Source organism: Salmo salar, chromosome ssa22 (assembly GCF_905237065.1).
Source record: "Salmo salar chromosome ssa22, Ssal_v3.1, whole genome shotgun sequence".
Classification (NCBI taxonomy): Eukaryota; Metazoa; Chordata; class Actinopteri; order Salmoniformes; family Salmonidae; genus Salmo; species Salmo salar.
Window position 1 is genome coordinate 21,810,845 of NC_059463.1, and position 21,227 is coordinate 21,832,071.

The 21,227-nt window shown below is 40.9% G+C and overlaps 1 protein-coding gene across 2 annotated transcripts in view; it reads right to left on the bottom strand.

Annotated features, from left to right (window-relative positions):
• The window catches only part of camk1b (calcium/calmodulin-dependent protein kinase Ib), an 85,253-nt gene that overhangs the window by 63,845 nt on the left and 181 nt on the right, over positions 1–21,227 (bottom strand). The window contains exon 1 of one of the 2 annotated variants that reach the window (XM_014166752.2): positions 17,874–18,060. The exons of the other annotated variant lie outside the window; for it this stretch is intronic. Coding sequence (XP_014022227.1) covers positions 17,874–17,884 — 11 coding nt within the window. The 5' untranslated portion in view covers positions 17,885–18,060. Of the gene's footprint in view, positions 1–17,873; positions 18,061–21,227 lie in introns of those variants that run through there. 2 annotated transcript variants of the gene reach the window in all.

Below are 21,227 nucleotides of genomic sequence, written 5' to 3' on the forward strand. Positions count from 1 at the left end.
CTACCTCAGTTGCAGGAGAGGAAGGAAGGAAACCGCTCAAGGATTTCACCATTAGGCCAATGGTGACTATCAAAAAACAGTTAGAGTCTAATGGCTGTGAAAGGAGAAACTGTTGATTGATCAACAACATTGTAGTTACTTCACAATACTAACCTTAATAACAGAGTGAAAACAAGGAAGTCTGTACAGAATACAAATATTACAAAACATGCATCCTGTTTGCAATAACGCACTAAAGTAAAACTGCAACAAAAATGTGGCAAAGAAATTCACTTTACTTCCTGAATTCAAAGTTGTATGTTTGGGACAAATCCAACACAACACATCCCTGAGAACCACTCTTCATATTTTCAAGCATGGTGATGGCTACATGATGTTATGGGTATGCTTGTCACCGGCAAGGACTAGGGAGTTTTTTAAGATAAAAAGAAACTGAGCACAGGCAAAATCCTAGAGGAAAACCTGGTTCAGTCTGCTTTCCAACAGACACTGGGAGAAAAATTCACTTTTCAGCAGGACAATAACCTAAAACACAAGGCCAAATATACACTGGAGTTGCTTACCAAGACAACATTGAATGTTCCTGAGTGCCTAGTTACAGTTTTAACTCAAAATCGGCTTGAAAATCTACGGCAAGTCTTGAAAATGGCTGTCTGGCAATGATCAACAATGAACTTGAAAGAGCTTGAAGAATTTAAAAAATAATAATGTGTTAATATTTTACAATCCAGGTGTGCAAAGCTCATAGAAACGTACCCCAAAAGACTCACAGCTGTAATCACTGCCAAAGGTGATTCTAACATGTATTGACTGAGGGGTGTGAATACTTGTGTAAAATAGATATCTGTATTTAATTTGCAATAAATTTGAAAAATTAAATAAAACTGGATTTCACTTTCACTGTCATTATGTGGTATTGTGTATAGACGGGTGAGAAAAAAAATATATTGAATACATTTTGAATTAAGGCTAAAACAACAAAATGTGGAATAAGTAAAGGGGTATGAATACTTTCTGAAGGCACTGTATTTGAGACTTGTTTTATTGAGTTTTTATCTGAAATTGCAGTAACAGCTTCTTACATCATGAAATTGTGGCAGTAGCTGCTGGCTTCACTGAGCCACGTAAAACAATGGAAGGCCATTTCCGATACTATCTCAAAATGTAGAGATATGTAATTCAACATTTTAGATACGCAAGTCAGACTAGATAATACATAGAATATGTTTTTTAATTTGTAACATTGTGTGGTGATTTCAGACATGGCACCAATGACTATATATGAATGAACAAAGCCATTGATCACGTGACACCATTCATTCCAATGTGAAGACTCAATAGTGCATTGGCCATATGAAGTCGGTCAGACTGCGTCTCATGGAAACATAACATGCGCAGTTTGTGCTACTCAAGGAAGTGAAGTTGCAGGCTAGCCCAGTGCTGCCCCGTCTCATTGAGTAACTCAAATTTAAGGTTGACCGGGGAGCTGCAAACTGCCATTTGTATTTGTATTTATTATGGATCCCCATACTCTTCCTGGGGTCCAGCTAAATTAAGGCAGTTATACAATTTTAAAAACATTACAATATATTCACAACAGATTGCACAACATAGATTTCACAACACATAAAGTGTGTGCCCTCAGGGCCCTTCTCTACTACCAAAAATCTACAACACAAAATCCATGTGTACGTGTGTGTGACGACTTCCGCCGAAGTCGGCTCCTCTCCTTGTTCGGGCGGCGTTTGGCGATCGACGTCCCCGGCTTTCTAGCCATCGCCGTTCCATTTTTCATATTTCCATTTGTTTTGTCTTGTTCCATACACACCTGGTTTTCATTCCCTAATCACACTGCATGTATTTAGTCCTCTGTTCCCCTCCATGTCTTTGTTTGATATTGTTGTATGTTATGTGGGTATTTTACCACGCGCCTGTATTTTGTTCATGTTCCGTGTTTTGGGAACGTTTATTGTATTCTGTGCTGTCGTTTTTGGAAAAAAATGTGCCTGTTACTACATGCTACTCTCCTGCACCTGACTTCACCTCCCTTACACACCCGTAACAGTGTGTGTGTATAGTGCATATTGTGTGTTTGTATGCATGTGTCTGTTGCTGGCATGTCATGCCTACATTTGCTAGTCTTGCCAATGAAAAAATCATTAAAGCAGTTGGCAATATTTTTTGTGAGTAAGGAGCCATCTGATTCAATGAATGATGGAGTTGAGTTTGCCTTCTTGCCCAAAATTTCATTTAAGGTGCTCCAAAGTTTTTCTATCATTCTTTATGTCATTTATCTTTGTTTCATAGTGTAGTTTCTTCTTCTTTTTATTCAGTTTAGTCACATGATTTTTCAATTTGCAGTACGTTTGCCAATCGGTTGTGCAGCCAGACTTATTTGCCATTTATTTTGCCTCATCCCTCTCAACCATACCATTTTTCAATTCGTCATCAATCCAGGGGGATTAACTTCTTGGTGACAGGGGGCAGTATTCAGAAATTCAGATGAATATGTGCCCAAATTAAACTGCCTGCTTCTCGGACCCAGAAGGTAGGATATGCATAGTTGAATAAAGGTTAAATACGTTCTTATTTTTTTAAGTATTATCTAAGTGAGTTTCAGAGATTGTCAGAATATGAAAGTCATCTGTTACTAGCAAATTATTGATTTCATGAACCTTGTTTCTTAAACTACATATGTTAACTTGAGCTATTTTAGCACTTTTCTTGGATGGTTGATTGTTTTTATTGCTTTACTGGGAAACTTAGCAAAGGTAGACATGCTCAGGTTATCCTCTCTAGGGTAGGGGGCAGTATTTGCACGGCCGGATAAAAAACGTACCCGATTTAATCTGGTTATTACAACTGCCCAGAAACTAGAATATGCATATAATTGTTTGATTTGGATAGAAAACACCCTACAGTTTCTAAAACTGTATGAATGGTGTCTGTGAGTTTAACAGAACTCATATGGCAGGCAAAAATCTGAGAAGATTCCTTACAGGAAGTGCCCTCTCTGACCATTTATTGGCCTTCTACACTCTCTTTATTGAAAACTGAGGATCTCTGCTGTAACGTGACACTTCCTACGGCTCCCATAGGCTCTCAGAAGGCGGCAGAACGCTGAATGATGACTTTGCAGGCCATGGCTGAAAAACAGTAGCGCATTTGGTAAGTGGTCGATCAGAGAACAATGAGACTGGGGCGCGCGTGCACGAGAAGAGTCCATTTTAGATTTTTAGTCTTTGAACGAAAACAGGGTTGCCCGGTCGGAATATTATCGCTTTTTTACGAGAAAAATCGCATAAAAATTGATTTTAAACAGCGGTTGACATGCTTCGAAATACGGTAATGGAATATTTAAAAAATTTTGTCACCAAACGCGCCGGGCGCGTCACACTTCGTCACCCTTCGGATAGTGTCTTGAACGCACGAACAAAACAGAGGATATTTGAACATAACTATGGATTATTTGGAACCAAACCAACATTTGTTATTGAAGTAGAAGTCCTGGGAGTGCATTCTGACGAAGAACAGCAAAGGTAATCCAATTTTTCTTATAGTAAATCTGAGTTTGGTGAGTGCCAAACTTGGTGGGTGTCAAAATAGCTAGCCCGTGATGGCGAGCTATCTACTCAGAATATTGCAAAATGTGCTTTTGCCGAAAAGCTATTTTAAAATCGGACATAGCGATTGCATAAAGGAGTTCTGTATCTATAATTCTTAAAATAATTGTTATGTATTTTGTGAACGTTTATCGTGAGTAATTTAGTATATTCACCGGAAGTTTGCGGTGGGTATGCTAATTCTGAACGTCACATGCTAATGTAAAAAGCTGGTTTTTGATATAAATATGAACTTGATTGAACAAAACATGCATGTATTGTATAACATAATGTCCTAGGAGTGTCATCTGATGAAGATCATCAAAGGTTAGTGCTGCATTTAGCTGTGGTTTGGGTTTATGTGACATTATATGCTAGCTTGAAAAATGGGTGTCTGATTATTTCTGGCTGGGTACTCTGCTGACATAATCTAATGTTTTGCTTTCATTGTAAAGCCTTTTTAAAATCGGACAGTGTGGTTAGATTAACGAGAGTCTTGTCTTTAAAATGGTGTAAAATAGTCATATGTTTGAGAAATTGAAGTAATAGCATTTCTAAGGTATTTGAATATCGCGCCACGGGATTCCACTGGCTGTTGAGTAGGTGGGACGATTTCGTCCCACATACCCTAGAGAGGTTATTTATGGTGCAAATATTTACAGTCTACACACAATACCCCATAATGACAAAGCAACATTAAAAAAAATATTTTAGCAAATGTATTTTTTTTTAAAAGAAGAAAAATATTGCATTTACGTAAATATTCAGACCGTTTACTCAGAACTTTGTTGACGCACCTTTGTCACCGATTACAGCCTGGAGTCTTCTTGGGTATGATGCTACAAGCTTGGCACACCTGTATTTGGGGAGTTTCTCCCATTCTTCTGTGCAGATCCTTTCAAGCTCCGTCAGGTTGGATGGGGAGCGTCGCTACACAGCTATTTTCAGGTCTCTCCAGAGATGTTCGATTGAGTTCAAGTCCAGGATCTGGCTGGGCCACTCAAGGACATTCAGAGACTTGTCCCGAAGCCACTCCTGCATTGTCTTGGCTGTGTGCTTAGGGTCGTTGTCCTGTTGAAAGGTGAACCTTCGCCCCAGTCTGAAGTCCTGAGAACTCTGGAGCAGGTTTTCATCAAGAATCTCTCTGTACTTTGTTCCGTTCATCTTTCCCTCGATTCTGATTAGTCTCCCAATCCCTGCCGCTGAAAAACATCCCAACAGCATGATGCTGCCACCACCATGCTTCACCGTAGGGATGGTGCCAGGTTTCCTCCAGACGTGACACGTTGTCATTCAGGCAAAAGAGTTCAATCTTGGTATCATCAGACCAGAGAATCTTGTTTCTCATGGTCTGAGAGTCTTTAGGTGCCTTTTGGCAAACTCTAAGTGGGCATTCATGTGCCCTTTACTAAGGAGTGTGGAAAAAGTCAAGGGCTCTGAACACTTTCCGAATGCACTGTATGTTAGTGCAGGGTGAGCTGCAAACAGTGGATTTCCTGCTAGGGCACACCTCCTCAGTGCTAACAGTATAACTCTGGTTCATAGGCACATGATTACTGCATACAATAGCTGGAAGATCAGCAGAGGCATTCAGGGCAGTAAAAGGGATATAAATTAGGTTACTTGCAATGTGTCTTCCAGCGCCCCTGGGATAATGTACATTTGCTGAAGCATTATGACAACTCAGCACCACAATGGTTCGGATTAAATAAATTGGGCTTGAGTCATTGATAAATCATTGTCTCAACGCAGCTTTATAACGAATGCTGTGAAATAATCCAGGAACCCAAATTATTTGGGTGGATCCCATCCTCCTTATAATACGAGCTTTGTTTCCAGAAGGTATCAAAACTGTCGATAAATGTTACACTGACAGAGCTGCAATAGTCTCATAGCAAGTTATGTAGGGCTAGAAGTCTGCTGAACTTCTCAATGCCACGATTTTGGGAGGGCAGAGGGACAGATATTATGGGGCATTTGGTGGTGTCAAGTAGAGACCCAATCAGTTCTTTAAAATCCGTCTTCAGCTGTTCTGAGCTGCCCTTCATAATGTCAATAAGCAAATCAAATCTTATTTGTCACATGCACCGAATACAACAGTAAAATGCATTCTTACAAGCCCTTAACCAACAATGCAGTTTTAAGAAAAAAAAGTGTTAAGAAAGTATTTACTAAAATAAACTGAAGTAAAAATAAAAAAATAAAAAATAAGAAAAATAAATAATTAAGGAGCAATAATAAAATAACAGTAGCGAGGCTATGTACAGAGGGTACCGGTACAGAGTCAATGTGCTGGGGCACAGGTTAATCAAGGTAATTGAGGTAATATGTACATGTAGGTAGAGATAAAGTGACTATGCCTGGATAATTAAACAGAGTGTAGCAGTAGCGTAAAAATGAGGGTAGTGGGATATGCAAATAGTCCGGGTAGCCATTTGATTAGCTGTTCAGGAGTCTTATGGCATGGGGGTAGAAGCTGTTAAGAAGCCTTTTGGATCTAGACTTGGCGCTCCGGTACTGCTTGACGTGTGGCAGCAGGGAGAATAGTCTACGACTTCAGTGGCTGGAGTCTTTGACAACTTTTATAGCCTTCCTCTGACCCCGCCTGGTATAGAGTTCCTGAATGGCAGGAAGTTTGGCCCCAGTGATGTACCGGGCATACGCACTACCCTCTGTAGGCCAAACAATTTTTGGAGGATCTGAGGAACCATGGCAAATCTTTTCATGAACTATGATTTTTATTTTTTATTTTATTGTTTTATACACTGCTCAAAAAAATTAAGGGAACACTTAAACAACACAATGTAACTCCAAGTCAATCACACTTCTGTGAAATCAAACTGTCCACTTAAGAAGCAACACTGATTGACAATTAATTTCACATGCTGTTGTGCAAATGGAATAGACAAAAGGTGGAAATTATAGGCAATTACCAAGACACCCCCAATAAAGGAGTGGTTCTGCAGGTGGTGACCACAGACCACTTCTCAGTTCATATGCTTCCTGGCTGATGTTTTGGTCACTTTTGAATGCTGGCGGTGCTTTCACTCTAGTGGTAGCATGAGATGGAGTCTACAACCCACACAAGTGGCTCAGGTAGTGCAACTCATCCAGGATGGCGCATCAATGCGAGCTGTGGCAAGAAGGTATGCTGTGTCTGTCAGCGTAGTGTCCAGAGCATGGAGGCGCTACCAGGAGACAGGCCAGTACATCAGGAGACGTGGAGGAGGCCGTAGGAGGGCAACAACCCAGCAGCAGGACCGCTACCTCCGCCTTTGTGCAAGGAGGAGCAGGAGGAGCACTGCCAGAGCCCTGCAAAATGACCTCCAGCAGGCCACAAATGTGCATGTGTCTGCTCAAACGGTCAGAAACAGACTCCATGAGGGTGGTATGAGGGTCCGACGTCCACAGGTGGGGGTTGTGCTTACAGCCCAACACTGTGCAGGACGTTTGGCATTTGCCAGAGAACACCAAGATTGGCAAATTCGCCACTGGCGCCCTGTGCTCTTCACAGATGAAAGCAGGTTCACACTGAGCACATGTGACAGACGTGACAGAGTCTGGAGACGCCGTGGAGAACGTTCTGCTGCCTGCAACATCCTCCAGCATGACCGGTTTGGCGGTGGGTCAGTCATGGTGTGGGGTGGCATTTCTTTGGGGGGCCGCACAGCCCTCCATGTGCTCGCCAGAGGTAGCCTGACTGCCATTAGGTACCGAGATGAGATCCTCAGACCCCTTGTGAGACCATATGCTGGTGCGGTTGGCCCTGGGTTCCTCCTAATGCAAGACAATGCTAGACCTCATGTGGCTGGAGTGTGTCAGCAGTTCCTGCAAGAGGAAGGCATTGATGCTATGGACTGGCCCGCCCGTTCCCCAGACCTGAATCCAATTGAGCACATCTGGGACATCATGTCTCGCTCCATCCACCAACGCCACGTTCCACCACAGACTGTCCAGGAGTTGGCAGATGCTTTAGTCCAGGTCTGGGAGGAGATCCCTCAGGAGACCATCCGCCACCTCATCAGGAGCATTCCCAGGCATTGTAGGGAGGTCATACAGGCACGTGGAGGCCACACACACTACTGAGCCTCATTTTGACTTGTTTTAAGGACATTACATCAAAGTTGGTTTTCCACTTTAATTTTGAGTGTGACTCCAAATCCAGACCTCCATTGGTTGATAAATTGGATTTCCATTGATTATTTTTGTGTGATTTTGTTGTCAGCACATTCAACTATGTAAAGAAAAAAGTATTTAATAAGATTATTTCATTCATTCAGATCTAGGATGTGTTATTTTAGTGTTCCCTTTATTTTTTTGAGCAGTATATATTTTATATATATAACAAGGCAAGTCAGATACACTCAATTTCCTGATGTTGGTTTAAAATGTTTGTGAGCAGCTTATTGATGTCGTGTGCTCCTGGATAGCACTTTGTTTTTGCTCCAGGGGCTGAGACATTTCTCACCATTGAACTGCCCAATACAACGTCCGGAGAAGCGAATTGAGAAATCTGCCAATTCCCACCCCTCACACAATTTGTTGAGCGTTTCACGGGCCCACAAGAAGCAGGATAGTGTACGCCCGCTGCTACCGGCGATAGGTTCAGACCTTCCACAGCAGGCAGTGCCCCGTCAGATCTAGAGAAAGCGAAAGGAGCCAACGACCAAGCCGCTGCTGGGTAACTTAATTATCCATTCTAACTTCTTGTGTCATTTTTTAAAAAATCAGTTAAAGAAAATACATCTGGTGTATTAGAAACAATGACATTTCTTTAAAAAAAAAATTTATTTACACGAAGATTGGCCAGGAAGATCACCATTTTTCCATTCACTATAATGGGGGATCATGTTTTCTGCTAACAATGCCTGCATTACCACAGTCGGCCTTGATTCTCCCTAGGGTGGCACTACAGGACCCAAAGTGGTGGGGGGGGAACAGTTTTCCTGGGGCCAAGTTTTTCCTGATCTGGTAGGCTAACCTAACCAGGTTAAACTCGGGGTATGACATAGTAAAGAATCTGCTGTAATTATTTTTTGATTTGGGCTATCATGGGACCCTAAAAAAACTTCTGAAAAAACTTCTGGGCCTAGATTGGATGAAAACAACAATAAAGTCCTGTCAAGAAAATTATGAATCAAATCATTCTAAACAACAGTACTTATCCCTCTTGAACACTTTTCTGTCAATATTTTTTAGAAGTGCTGGTACAAATGCCAACTCGCCACATGTTTGCCGGCGGCCGTGCTGTGCTGATCGCTGCAATGTGGATAGATGGAAATCGCCACACAATGCTATAAATGAAGAAACATAACCTATATGTATGATCTACTGTCTATGTATTTTATTTTTGGAATTGGCTTCCATATAGAACAGCTCAACATATCAACTCCTTGTGAATTTAATCAATTTTGAACTCAGGCTGTAGCAACAACATGTGGAATAAATCAAGGGGTATGAATACTCTGAAGGCACTATTTAACCGATTATGTAAAATGTCATCCTAATAACTCTATTCAGTGAGAATAAGCCCTGTCAGTCTGAGCCATGCAGGATGATATAATACATTGTTTCTGAATTCAATGTCATTGAGAAAATGTATTTTTTTCTTCAAAAATAATTTCTGAATTTAACAGTAATCCAAGTACTAACTGTAATCATCTAGTTTTTCAAAAGTATCTATAATCTGATTACACTATTTTTGCTGGTAACGTAACCGATTACAGTTAGTTTCTTGTAATCCGATTACATGTAACTGATTATATGTAATCAGTTACTCCCCAACCTTGTTACTCGTATAAACAGGGAGTCTCACAGCATGTGCTAAACCCACGTAGATGTGATGGGGTACAGAAGGTGACTGCTGCATGGTGTTATCAGTGCCACCCCATGAAACCCTTAGGAATCGTAATGTCTGCCTCTTTCTTGTCATGACCAGCCCCCACCAGCAGCTAATGATACTGCTGCTAGGCGCACGCACACACGCAGGTGCGCACACAGACAGACAGACAGACAGACAGACAGACAGACAGACAGACAGACAGACAGACAGACAGACAGACAGACAGACAGACAGACAGACAGACAGACAGACAGACAGACAGACAGACAGACAGACAGACAGACAGACAGACAGACAGAGGTTCGTTCGGAGGTGCCTTTCCTTCCTCGTCTGAAGTTGGCTTCTTGCATGTCTCCATGGAAACCCCAGAGTGGTATGCTGGTATCTGCAGAACCAAATTGCACCAGGTCTAATGGCTAATGTCAGCTGAAGTAGTGTTTATTTTAGTCACATTGGTGTCGGTGAATGGTGTCAATGCGTGGTGAACGCACACACAGAGGTGGGCACATCAACAGATACCTCAGGGCCGTGCCTTGGCCTTTAGTCACAACTCTGGCCAATGTCACAGCCAGGAAAGTCCCAGTAAAAAATAGGTGGTTACCAGAGTTATCTGTTCTAAATTCCAACTCACGTTGGTAATGTAATTGGTCCCAACTCTATTGGTTACTTGTGAGGCCATGACCAGTGATGGAATTACAGAGGAGCTGTGTGTAATTCTGCAAGTGAGGATGTGAGAGTGAGAAAGGCATCACATCCTCACTGAAAATACTTGAATATTCCCTTTAACATGACAGGATACGATTTATAAAAGAGGAACATTGAAGAGGTTTGAATAATGTTTATCACCCTTTTTAAATGGTTAATCAACAGATATTTGTATGTACAGTACCAGTAAAATGGTTGGACACACCTACCCATCCAGGGTTTTTCCCTATTTTTACTATTTCCTAAATTGTAGAATAATAGTGAAGACATAAAAACTATGAAATAACACATATGGCATCATGTAGTACCCAAAAAAGTGGTAAACAAATAAAGGCTATATAAATGAAAGGAACAGAAATAAGAAGTAGGCATCATAGACCAGCATGTAAAGCAATCTGCTTGGGGAAGCAGTAAGAGGAAGTCTAGTCAAATGTGTGACAGAGAGAGAGCCCTGTCAGTTATTCATGTTAGTAACACAGGAAGTCATCTGGGCCTTTCTGGTCTGGTAGCATGTCCTGCATCTTAATAGTCTAGTGCAGGGATGGGCAACTAATTCCCCCCAAAACATTTTTACACACATTTTAGGAACTCAGTCAGGGTCTCAACCTACTGTTGCGAGTTAGAATAGTAGAATACACAAGGTGCAATTTCGAAATGTTGTTGTGCATCAGCAGTCTTTCTCTATGTCAGTCCAAATGTGTAGAATTGCAGGAAATTAGCTGTAAGAGAACTCATTTTCCGCTCCGCCCCATGGCAAAATGAGTAGAATTGCATGAAATTAGTTATAAAATTGCAAAATCTTCTCTCTGCCCCCTGGCAAAATGTGTAGAATTGCAGCAAACTTGCTCTAAAACGGCAACATTTTCTCTACAACCATGGCAAAATGTGTAGAATTGCACAAAATTAACTATAAAAGTGACATTTCTATCCGCTGTCAATAGGGGCCACTAAAATGTTTTGCTCGCAATGGGTGTGTGTGTGGGGGGCCCTCATGATGACTTCCGATTTTTTGTGGCCCCTATCCCATTCAAAGTTGCCCATCCTTGGTCTAGTGGCTTCTACGCTCTCCTCTTCTCCTCTCCCTCGTCTGCACTAACATGGTGGACATGTACTTTGAGTGCCGGTGTTATGTGCCCTTAATTGACACAGGTGCAGAGGTAGGGCTAGACGATGTGGCCTAAAAATCATATCTACATTTTTAAAAATGTTTTCTCTAAATAAGCTTTGCTGTACTATTCAAGGTAAAATACACTGCATTTCAAACAGTGAGCAATAATCAAATTAATTCAGGGCTCGTTGTAACGGCTGTCGTCGGAAGAAAACCAAGATGCAGCGGAGGTTGTGTGTTCATCTTGATATTTAATTCAAAAAACAAGAGAACACTACAAAAATGAACAAAACACTCGATAGCAACGACAGCAAACAGTCCTGTCTGGTCCCAACTGAACAAAACAGAAAACAATCCCCCACAAAACCCAAAGGAAAAACCTGCTCCTTATGTGTGACTCCCAATCAACAACAACGAACTTCAGCTGTGCCTGACTGGGGGTCACACACGGCCCAAAACAAAGAAATACAAAAAACCTAGAAAAAGAACATAGAACGCCCACCCAATGTAACACCCTGGCCTAACCAAAATAAAGAACAAAAAAACCCTCTCTATGGCCAGGGCGTTACACTCGTGAACATCAGAAAAATATAAGTAGGGTTGCACATTTTGGGGAATATTCAGAGGTGGAAACTTTCTGTGGGAATTAACGGGAATATATGGGAATTAACAGGAATATATGGGAATTAACGGAAATATGTACAAATTAATATTAATACCATTTAAATGTAGATGCTTTTTGCATTGGATATATTTACCATATCATATGGAGACAGAAACAAACATTTTACCTCACCATAAGTGGACATAATTGCAAATGATTAAATCCTTCCAATAGAAATAAAGTTGGACTTTAATTAAATGAGTTGACTCTTCACATGGGACGATTTCACTGAACAACAAAAGAAAGGGAATATTGAATGATCCCCAATGATCCATTGCATCTCCCAAAAACGTTTGCAACATACATCTATAAAATGATAGTCTAGAAACTAAAGCTTTAGGTGTCTTCCTCTCAGGCTTCCATGTCTTCTCCCTGGACTTCCTCAATGTCCACGTCTTCAACATCAGACTCTGAGGCCTCATCTTCACTGTCACTTTCCAACCTTGTTAAGGATGGCTTGTTGTCAGGCTCAAAAAGCCTCAAATTTGCCCGGATGGCCACCAAATTTTCAACACTTTTATTGGACAGCCTGTTGCGTGCTTTGGTGTGTGCGTTCCCAAACAAGGACCAGTTGCACTCTGAGGCGGCTGATGTTGGTGGGATTTGGAGGATGATGGAGGCAACAGTGGAAAGAGCCTCAGATCCAAAAAGTCCCTTCCACCAGGTGGCTGATGAGATATGTTGACACAACTGCCATATTTGCATCTCCATCCCAAAGCCCTTGCTTTAAAGTGTACTTCGCCAGACTGCCAAGAACCTTTCCCTAATCCAGGCCAGGGTGGCGAGACACGATAGTGATGACACCATATGCCATGTTGATCTCTGCACCAGACATGATGCTCTTGCCAGAATACTTGGGGCCCAACATGTACGCTGTGGCATGTATGGGCTTCAGGCAGAAGTCTTCATGCTTTTTGATGTATTTCAGAACTGCAGTTTCCTCTGCTTGGAGCAACAGTGAAGTGGGCAGGACAGTACGGATTTCTTCTCTTACATCTGCAAGCAGAGTCTGAACATAATACAGGATGGCATTGTCTCCCTCAATCCGTGTAATGGCTACTGCTATAGGGTTCAGGAGTTTCAGGCTGCTTACCACTCTCTCACAAAATACATCATCCAGTAGGATCCTCTTGATGGGGCTGTCCATATCGGCAGACTGTGATATGGCCATTTCTTGGAGAGACTCCTTCTCCTCCAGGAGACTGTCAAACATGATGCAAACAACACCCCAATGGGTGTTGCTGGGCAGCTTCAATGTGGTGCTCTTATTCTTCTCACTTTGCTTGGTGTGGTAGATTGCTGATATAACTTGATGACACTTCACATACCTAACCATTTCCTTGGCTATCTTGTAGAGTGTATCCATTGTTTTCAGTGCCATGATGTCCTTGAGGAGCAAATTCAATGCATGAGCAGCACAGCCAATGGGTGTGATTTGAGGGTAAGACTCCTCCACTTTAGACCAAGCAGCCTTCATGTTCGCAGCATTGTCTGTCACCAGTGCAAATACCTTCTGTGGTCCAAGGTCATTGATGACTGCCTTCAGCTCATCTGCAATGTAGAGACCAGTGTGTATTTTGTCCCTTGTGTCTGTGCTCTTGTAGAATACTGGTTATGGGGTGGAGATGATGTAGTTAATTATTCCTTGCCCACGAACATTCGACCACCCATCAGAGATGATTGCAATACAGTCTGCTTTCTCTATGATTTGCTTGAACTTCACTTGAACTCTGTTGAATTCTGCATCCAGCAAATTAGTAGATAAAGCATGTCTGGTTGGAAGGGTGTATGCTGGGCGAAGAACATTGAAAAATCTCTTCCAATATACATTGCCTGTGAGCATCAGAGGGAACCAGTTGCATCCACACCTCAACCAAGACATTCATCAGCATTTCTCTGAATACGTTCTTCAATTGAGTCAAAAAAAACTTCTGATTGCAGGAGGACCATGAGCTGTTGCTATCGATAAGGTGTCTGATTCATAATTTTCACCTCGAATAGAAGTAGAGGGACTTTTATCAGAGGTTGCTTGTTGTGAGCTCTGAGGGAACTTTATGCACTTGGCCAGAAGATTCTGCATCTTTGTTGCATTCTTCACATATGATTTGGCACAGTATTTGCACATGTACACAGCTTTTCCTTCTACATTAGCTGCAGTGAAATGTCTCCACACATCAGATAGTGACCGTGACATTTTCCTGTCAAGACCAGAATTTTTTTTTTTTTTTAAACAAATACAATTCCATGTACAGATAAATAGTTATGCAGTTAGAATAACCTCTTAGGGCTAGGGGGCAGTATTGACACGGCTGGATAAAAAACGTACCCGATTTAATCTGGTTACTACTCCTGCCCAGTAACTAGAATAGGCATATAATTATTGGCTTTGGATAGAAAACACTCCAAAGTTTCTAAAACTGTGAGTATAACAGAACTCAAATGGCAGGTCAAAACCTGAGAGATTCCTTTACAGGAAGTGTCCTGTCTGACCATTTATTGTCTTTCTTTGACATCTCTTTCCAAAACTTAGGATCTCTGCGGTAACATGACACTTCCCACAGCTCCAATAAGCTCTCAGAGCCCGAGAAAAACCTGAATGTCGTCATTCCAGCCCCAGGCTGAAACACATTATCGCCTTTCTCAAGTGGCCGATCAAGGGACAGTGGGCTTAGGGGCGTGCACTGGCCGCCCCCGTCTTTGTGTTTTTTCCTCTGTTTACCGAAAAGGAGATTCCCGGTCGGAATATTATCGCTTTTTTACGAGATAAATTGCATAATAATTGATTTTAAACAGCGGTTGACATGCTTCGAAGTACGGTAATGGAATATTTACAATTTTTGTTGTCATGCGCCATGCTCGTAACCCTGATTTACCCTTTAGGATAGTGTCTGGAACGCACGAACAAAACGCCGCTATTTGGATATAACGATGGATTATTTGGGACCAAACCAACATTTGTTATTGAAGTAGAAGTCCTGGGAGTGCATTCTGACGAAGACAACAAAGGTAATAATATTTTTGTTATAGTAAATCTGATTTTGGTGAAGGCTAAACTTGCCGGGTGTCTAAATAGCTAGCCCGTGATGGCTGGGCTATGTACTTAGAATATTGTAAAATGTGCTTTCACCAAAAAGCTATTTTAAAATCGGACATATCGAGTGCATAGAGGAGTTCTGTATCTATAATTCTTAAAATAATTGTTATGCTTTTTGTTAACGTTTATCGTGAGTAATTTAGTAAATTGTTAGTAAATTCCCCGGATGTTTGCTAGTTCTGAACGTCACATGCTAATGTAAAAAGCTGTTTTTTGATATAAATATGAACTTGATTGAACAAAACATGCATGTATTGTATAACATAATGTCCTAGGGTTGTCATCTGATGAAGATCATCAAAGGTTAGTGCTGCATTTAGCTGTCTTCTGGGTTTTTGTGACATTATATGCTAGCTTGAAAAATGGGTGTCTGATTATTTCTGGCTGGGTACTCTGCTGACATAATCTAATGTTTTGCTTTCGTTGTAAAGCCTTTTTGAAATCGGACAGTGTGGTTAGATTAACGAGAGTCTTGTCTTTAAATAGCTGTAAAATAGTCATATGTTTGAGAAATTGAAGTAATAGGATTTTTATTAAGGTATTTGAATATCGCGCCACAGGATTCAACTGGCTGTTACGTAGGTGGGACGAATTCGTCCCGCCTGCCCTAGAGAGGTTAAACAACTCCTTTGTAAGATACTTTTTTTTTTATAAAACATGTATGGAAACAGGTGAAGTAACACTCCTCAGTTAGCAGGCTCAAGCAAGCTAAAACCCACATGGTAGCAAAAACTAACTAACAGAAATTGTTAACAAGTTAGAAATGATTTAAACACACTTTGCTGTAGGCTACTATTTACTAGTTAACAAAAATTATTGTATGTCATATAAAATATATTCACCCCACCTAGTACTGTAATCAAAACTTACCAGAAAGCATGTAGTCCTTGGCTCAGACAGTGTAGTAATGTGGGCTCAATAGCATCTCATTAGTTTGCAAGATCTTGAGAATCAGATGTACATGTGATTGAAGACTGCACTGCACATGTGATGGAAGAATGCACTGTGCATGCAGAGGGTTGCAATTCCATTGAATTGGGTATAGTTTAACCAAAATATGCCACAAGACCTAGAATTGCCTCATGTGTATCCCACAAAAAAAGGTTCAATGTTATAAGCTACATTTTTTATGAATTTAAGCAAAATTCGTGGGATTAACTACCCAAGAAAAATTTCCAGAAAAATTCCGGAAATTTACCGGAAAGTTTCTGACCCTTTGCAACCCTAAATATAAGCCTTCCACAACCATAGGACCAGTTGCGATTTTAGCATGTTAATCTTGGCAGGGCAAACTCAAAAACTATTTTTAGAAGAATGCCAGCAAAGCCACTACACAACAATAAACAATACATTAATTGCACTATAATGGTGACAAACTGTGCCCACAAACTGTTACGACCTAAAGAAAACTGTCCCAACAACAGAGCTTTCTTTTAAGCATCATTTAGTGGATCCTTACCACCTCTAAACCTGGCTATCAGCGGAGCCTTGTCTGGCAGCGAAACAGTTCATTCATCCTCATTGACTGCATTTAAAAAAAACATAGCTGATATGGCTGACTTGCTTAAATAAATGTGTTTTTTACCGAAAAATTTATTAGACAAGCAGCTCTGAATGACGGGTCGCCACTGCACAGGACCCACTAATAATTTAACTATTTTATCAAAATAGTTTAAGCTGCTTCTTTGCAATAATCACCGATCAAGTCAGTCTATGAAAAGGCCCTTTTTGTTATAAGATTTTACCAGAACCATGCATAATGCACATTCACTAATAATGACTAACTTCTTGTTGCATGCGTTATAGAAAATGAACATAGGTCTCATGAAACAATCTCTCAAGCGCAAGCCCATGTGCTAGTGAGTAACCAGCTAATCTTTATATTCAAGTTTAGCCAACTTGGATCTATTTGCTAGCTAACAAGGCAGAACAGCTGAATTTGTCATGAACACACCCTTCTGTCCATCTCCAACTGTTTGAACAGCATGCTAGCCTGTCCACTTTGTCCAGATGTTGAAATCAAGTGGCCTACCTTATTTTTCAGAATGAAAACGAGTTGCCAATTCCTTATACAAATGCATATTTGTATGCTTATTGCACATTTATAAAACACAGACTAGACAGCTAGTATAACAGTCTTTGGCTAAAATGCTGCTAGCAGTACGTGGTACTGCATTGACACACACGACAAACTGAGCATTCATTTTCCAGAACCAATGATCATTGATATTCCAGCTTTAGTAGTTAAGGGTTAACTTCTCCTCTGTTACAGTAATGTCTCAATGTGTTTCGGTGTCCATATGACAGACTGACTTTTTGGAAAGGTGGCATCCTATGACAGTACCACGTTGAAAGTTACTGAGCTCTTCAGTAAGGCTATTGTACTGACAATATTTGTCTATGGAGATTACATGGCTGGGTGCTCAATTTTATAGACTTGTCAGCAACGGGTGTGGCTGAAATAGCTGAATCCAGTAATTTGAACGGGTGTCAACATACTTTTGTATATATAGTGTATCTTAAAACAAGCAACAATTCTTTCATATCGAAACAGTAGTGCTTGAGACTTGCATAGGAGGTGACAGGAGCAGATAGGAGCCCAGTAATAGAGGGAAGTTGAAGGAGAGCACATGCAGGTAGAGCTGATGACAAGATTCAGAGAGGAACAAGCTTTTCTGTTTGTTTAGATCATTTGCGTTTATCAGGAAATTTCAAGAGGCCCAGCGACATATCCGGGAGGTCAAAGGATCGAGCAGGCTTTATGGATATAAACATATAACCATAACCTCATTCCTAAGAGCTAGTTGACATGCAGCATTCACCATTGTTAAGCTTATTGAGAGAAATGCTGTACTCACTGGTTTCCCATTGCTGCACAGTGGACAGAAGGAACACACACATACAGAGAAGTGCTGTCATGTATGAGGAGGTTTGACAAACTGGGACTATCTGAAACCTGTGACCTCACAGGCTTGCAGAAAAAGAGATAAGGAGTGCCATTTTAGATGAACTCAAACCACACACACACACACACACACACACACACACACACACACACACACACACACACACAACGTATAGTATGTACATTGCCATACAAGATTTGAAGGATTTTTATATTTTACCATGTTTTTAACCAGATTTGTTTTATTTTTGTTACTTTGTGTAACCTCAATTGCCATTGTTCTTCTGCACACCTCTGTCCCTATTCTCTGTTGGGGGCCAATGTCATGTGACCTCTGCTTTGACTGGTCCTCGGATTCTCACACACACACACACACACACACACACACACACACACACACACACACACACACACACACACACACACACACACACACACACACACACACACACACACACACAGCTGGATGGTGGAGCTGGTCTGTGCCAAATGTCCTTTGGCATTCTGATCCACTACTGTGCCTTTATTGATATGACAACTAAACACACATCATTTATGGAAAGTGTGTAATCAGGAAAGGATCTGTATCAGTAAGTGAGTGATGACTTTATACAATAAAGAGCAATAAGCTGGAAAATCTTTAAAGACAGATTGCACTCAGTGATGAGGTTCAGATAAATTAGTTTGCATTGCATGTTACTGAAGGCTTATTAAGCAAGAGAGCTTATAAGTGAGATGAGTGCAATGCACTGAAGATGAGCCAATGGGTGATGAGCCAATGGGCTTTTCTACTTTGTGTGTGTGTGTGTGTGTGTGTGTGTGTGTGTGTGTGTGTGTGTGTGTGTGTGTGTGTGTGTGTGTGTGTGTGTGTGTGTGTGTGTGTGTGTGTGTGTGTGTGTGTGTGTGTGTGTGTGTGAATCCGAGGACCAGTCAAAGCAGAGGTCACATGACATTGGCCCCCAACAGAGAATAGGGACAGAGGTGTGCAGAAGAACAATGGCAATTGAGGTTACACAAAGTAACAAAAATAAAACAAATCTGGTTAAAAACATGGTAAAATATAAAAATCCTTCAAATCTTGTATGGCAATGTACATACTATACGTTTTCACAATCGCTCTAGCCTAACATAGCAACTCCAGACAAACCTTGAGAAAATCCATGGTGTATCCCCAGTCGCTTTTAGACCAAACACCTTCATATGTTTGGTCTATTGATATAACTTTACACCCAGTGGAGGCTCCTCAGAGGAGGAAGGGGAGGACCATCCTCCTCAGTGAATTTCATAAAAAATAGGTTATCCTGTTTAGATAAAACTATACTAAATATATTCATGTCACCAAATAATGGATTAAAACACACTGTTTTGCAATGAAGGTCTACAGTAGCCTCAACAGCACACTCTGGGGTCGCACCATGGTGTAGCCAGGGGAGGACAGAAACTAGCTGTCCTACGGCTAAACAATGGTGCTACCCCAGAGTGTGCTGTTGAGGCTACAAAACCTAGGAGGCTAATCTTACTCTATCTTACTCAAACACCCAGCTCAAACAGAGAGGGATTGTTAGCTAGCTGGAACTCTTCCAAGTCAAGGTAAGATTTAGTTGTATTCATTTATTGCCACCAGGGAATTCCAGTGTAACTACTAAACTGCTTGCATAATACACTGTACTGCATAATTGTAGCGGGTTTACTAACGCATTTAGTTCTAGTAGCTATGTTGACTATGATATTAGCTAATATGGTGACAACGGTGTAGGCTGTGTGTACCGTTTAGAAGTTATGGTATGAAGGTTTTGCTTAGAATGTTTTTTTTAGCCTGGTCACAGACAGCTGTTATTTTTTAATTTAACTTATATTTAACTAGGCAAGTCGGTTAAGAACAAATTTGTATTTACAATGACGGCTTACCCCGGCCAAAACCTAACCCAGACGACACCGGGCCGAGTTGTGCGCCACCCTATGGGACTCCCAATCACTTCCGGTTGCACTGAAGTCCACAAGCGAAGGGAAAAGGTGAGAGGAGGAGAGCGCGTAGATGTGAGAAGGAATTATACAACGAGTAAAGTGCTCATGATGTTTGTATATGGCTGCTATGAAAGTGAACTGTGTGTGCGGTAATCAGGGGTGTATTCATTCTGACCGATTCTGTTGAAAAACTTTTCTTAAATGGAAGCAAACGAAACGGGGATAAGCATACCTTCATTTGTCCAGTAGGTAAAATGTTAGTATCATGTAGTAGCCTAAACCTATCAATTTCACATTAAGCTGTGTGAATGGAATATGAATGACAGTCATCCAATATCCTGTAATAGAAATAAGACCATGCTCCCCCCCCCAAAAAAAAAAACCTGTTTACACCCTATGACAAAAGGTCAAGAGCATGCAGGCTAGCCTAACTGATACCTCCACATTGAGAGCTGGAACATCACAGTGTCTCTGTGTTACAGTAACATCTCACTGTCCACTCACAAATATCACATTCTCCTTGTCATGATAACATATTGATCTGAACCACAAGCTCATCTGGGACACCGGTGTCATGACACTAAGCAACTCCCTTTAAAAATGAGCTTTTTAACTGATAAGCCGCATTCTCCTTCCGAGCTGGCTCATGGAACGTGAGCAAGGATGTATGTGTGTGTGTGTGTGTGTGTGTGTGTGTGTGTGGGGGGGGGGGTATAATAGACGGTATAAAAAATTATGAGCGCTCGAAGGAGAGAGGGAGAGAATGGAAGCAGAAGACAAAAATACCTCAAGCATTCTAGTTTAGTAAGACACTAAAATGGGAAAATTGTTACAATAAGTTATAATACATTTATGAGGACCTACACTCTAAAATGTCAATGATAACTTTGATGGAAAATTAAACACTACTATCAGTTTATACTCTTTCTGTTGGTTTGCACACACTCCATCAGTGGCCTCTGATCTCTACTGAAAAATATGCTTAGTACCATAAACAAATATGCCCGCAACTCTTTAGTATCTGGGCTTTGTAAATACTAATGTTAAACACTAGCATGTATATTAATATGAATGAACGTTCCATATGATGGGGCACTGTCTGTCTCGTAGCTTGTTTCAGAGAGGTTAACCAGCTGCGAAACAATTACTTTCAAAACATTATTAATTTAAACTATTACGAAACTATAGTTATAAAAGCAATAAACTATGTAGGCTATGGTTTAACATTTCAGTTTTATATTGTCAATCAGGCAGACCAGAAACGTAAACTATTCTCGCATTCAGGGCATTTTTCCATATAGCGACTACATCTGAATTATACATTTGAATTATGCCAGTCATT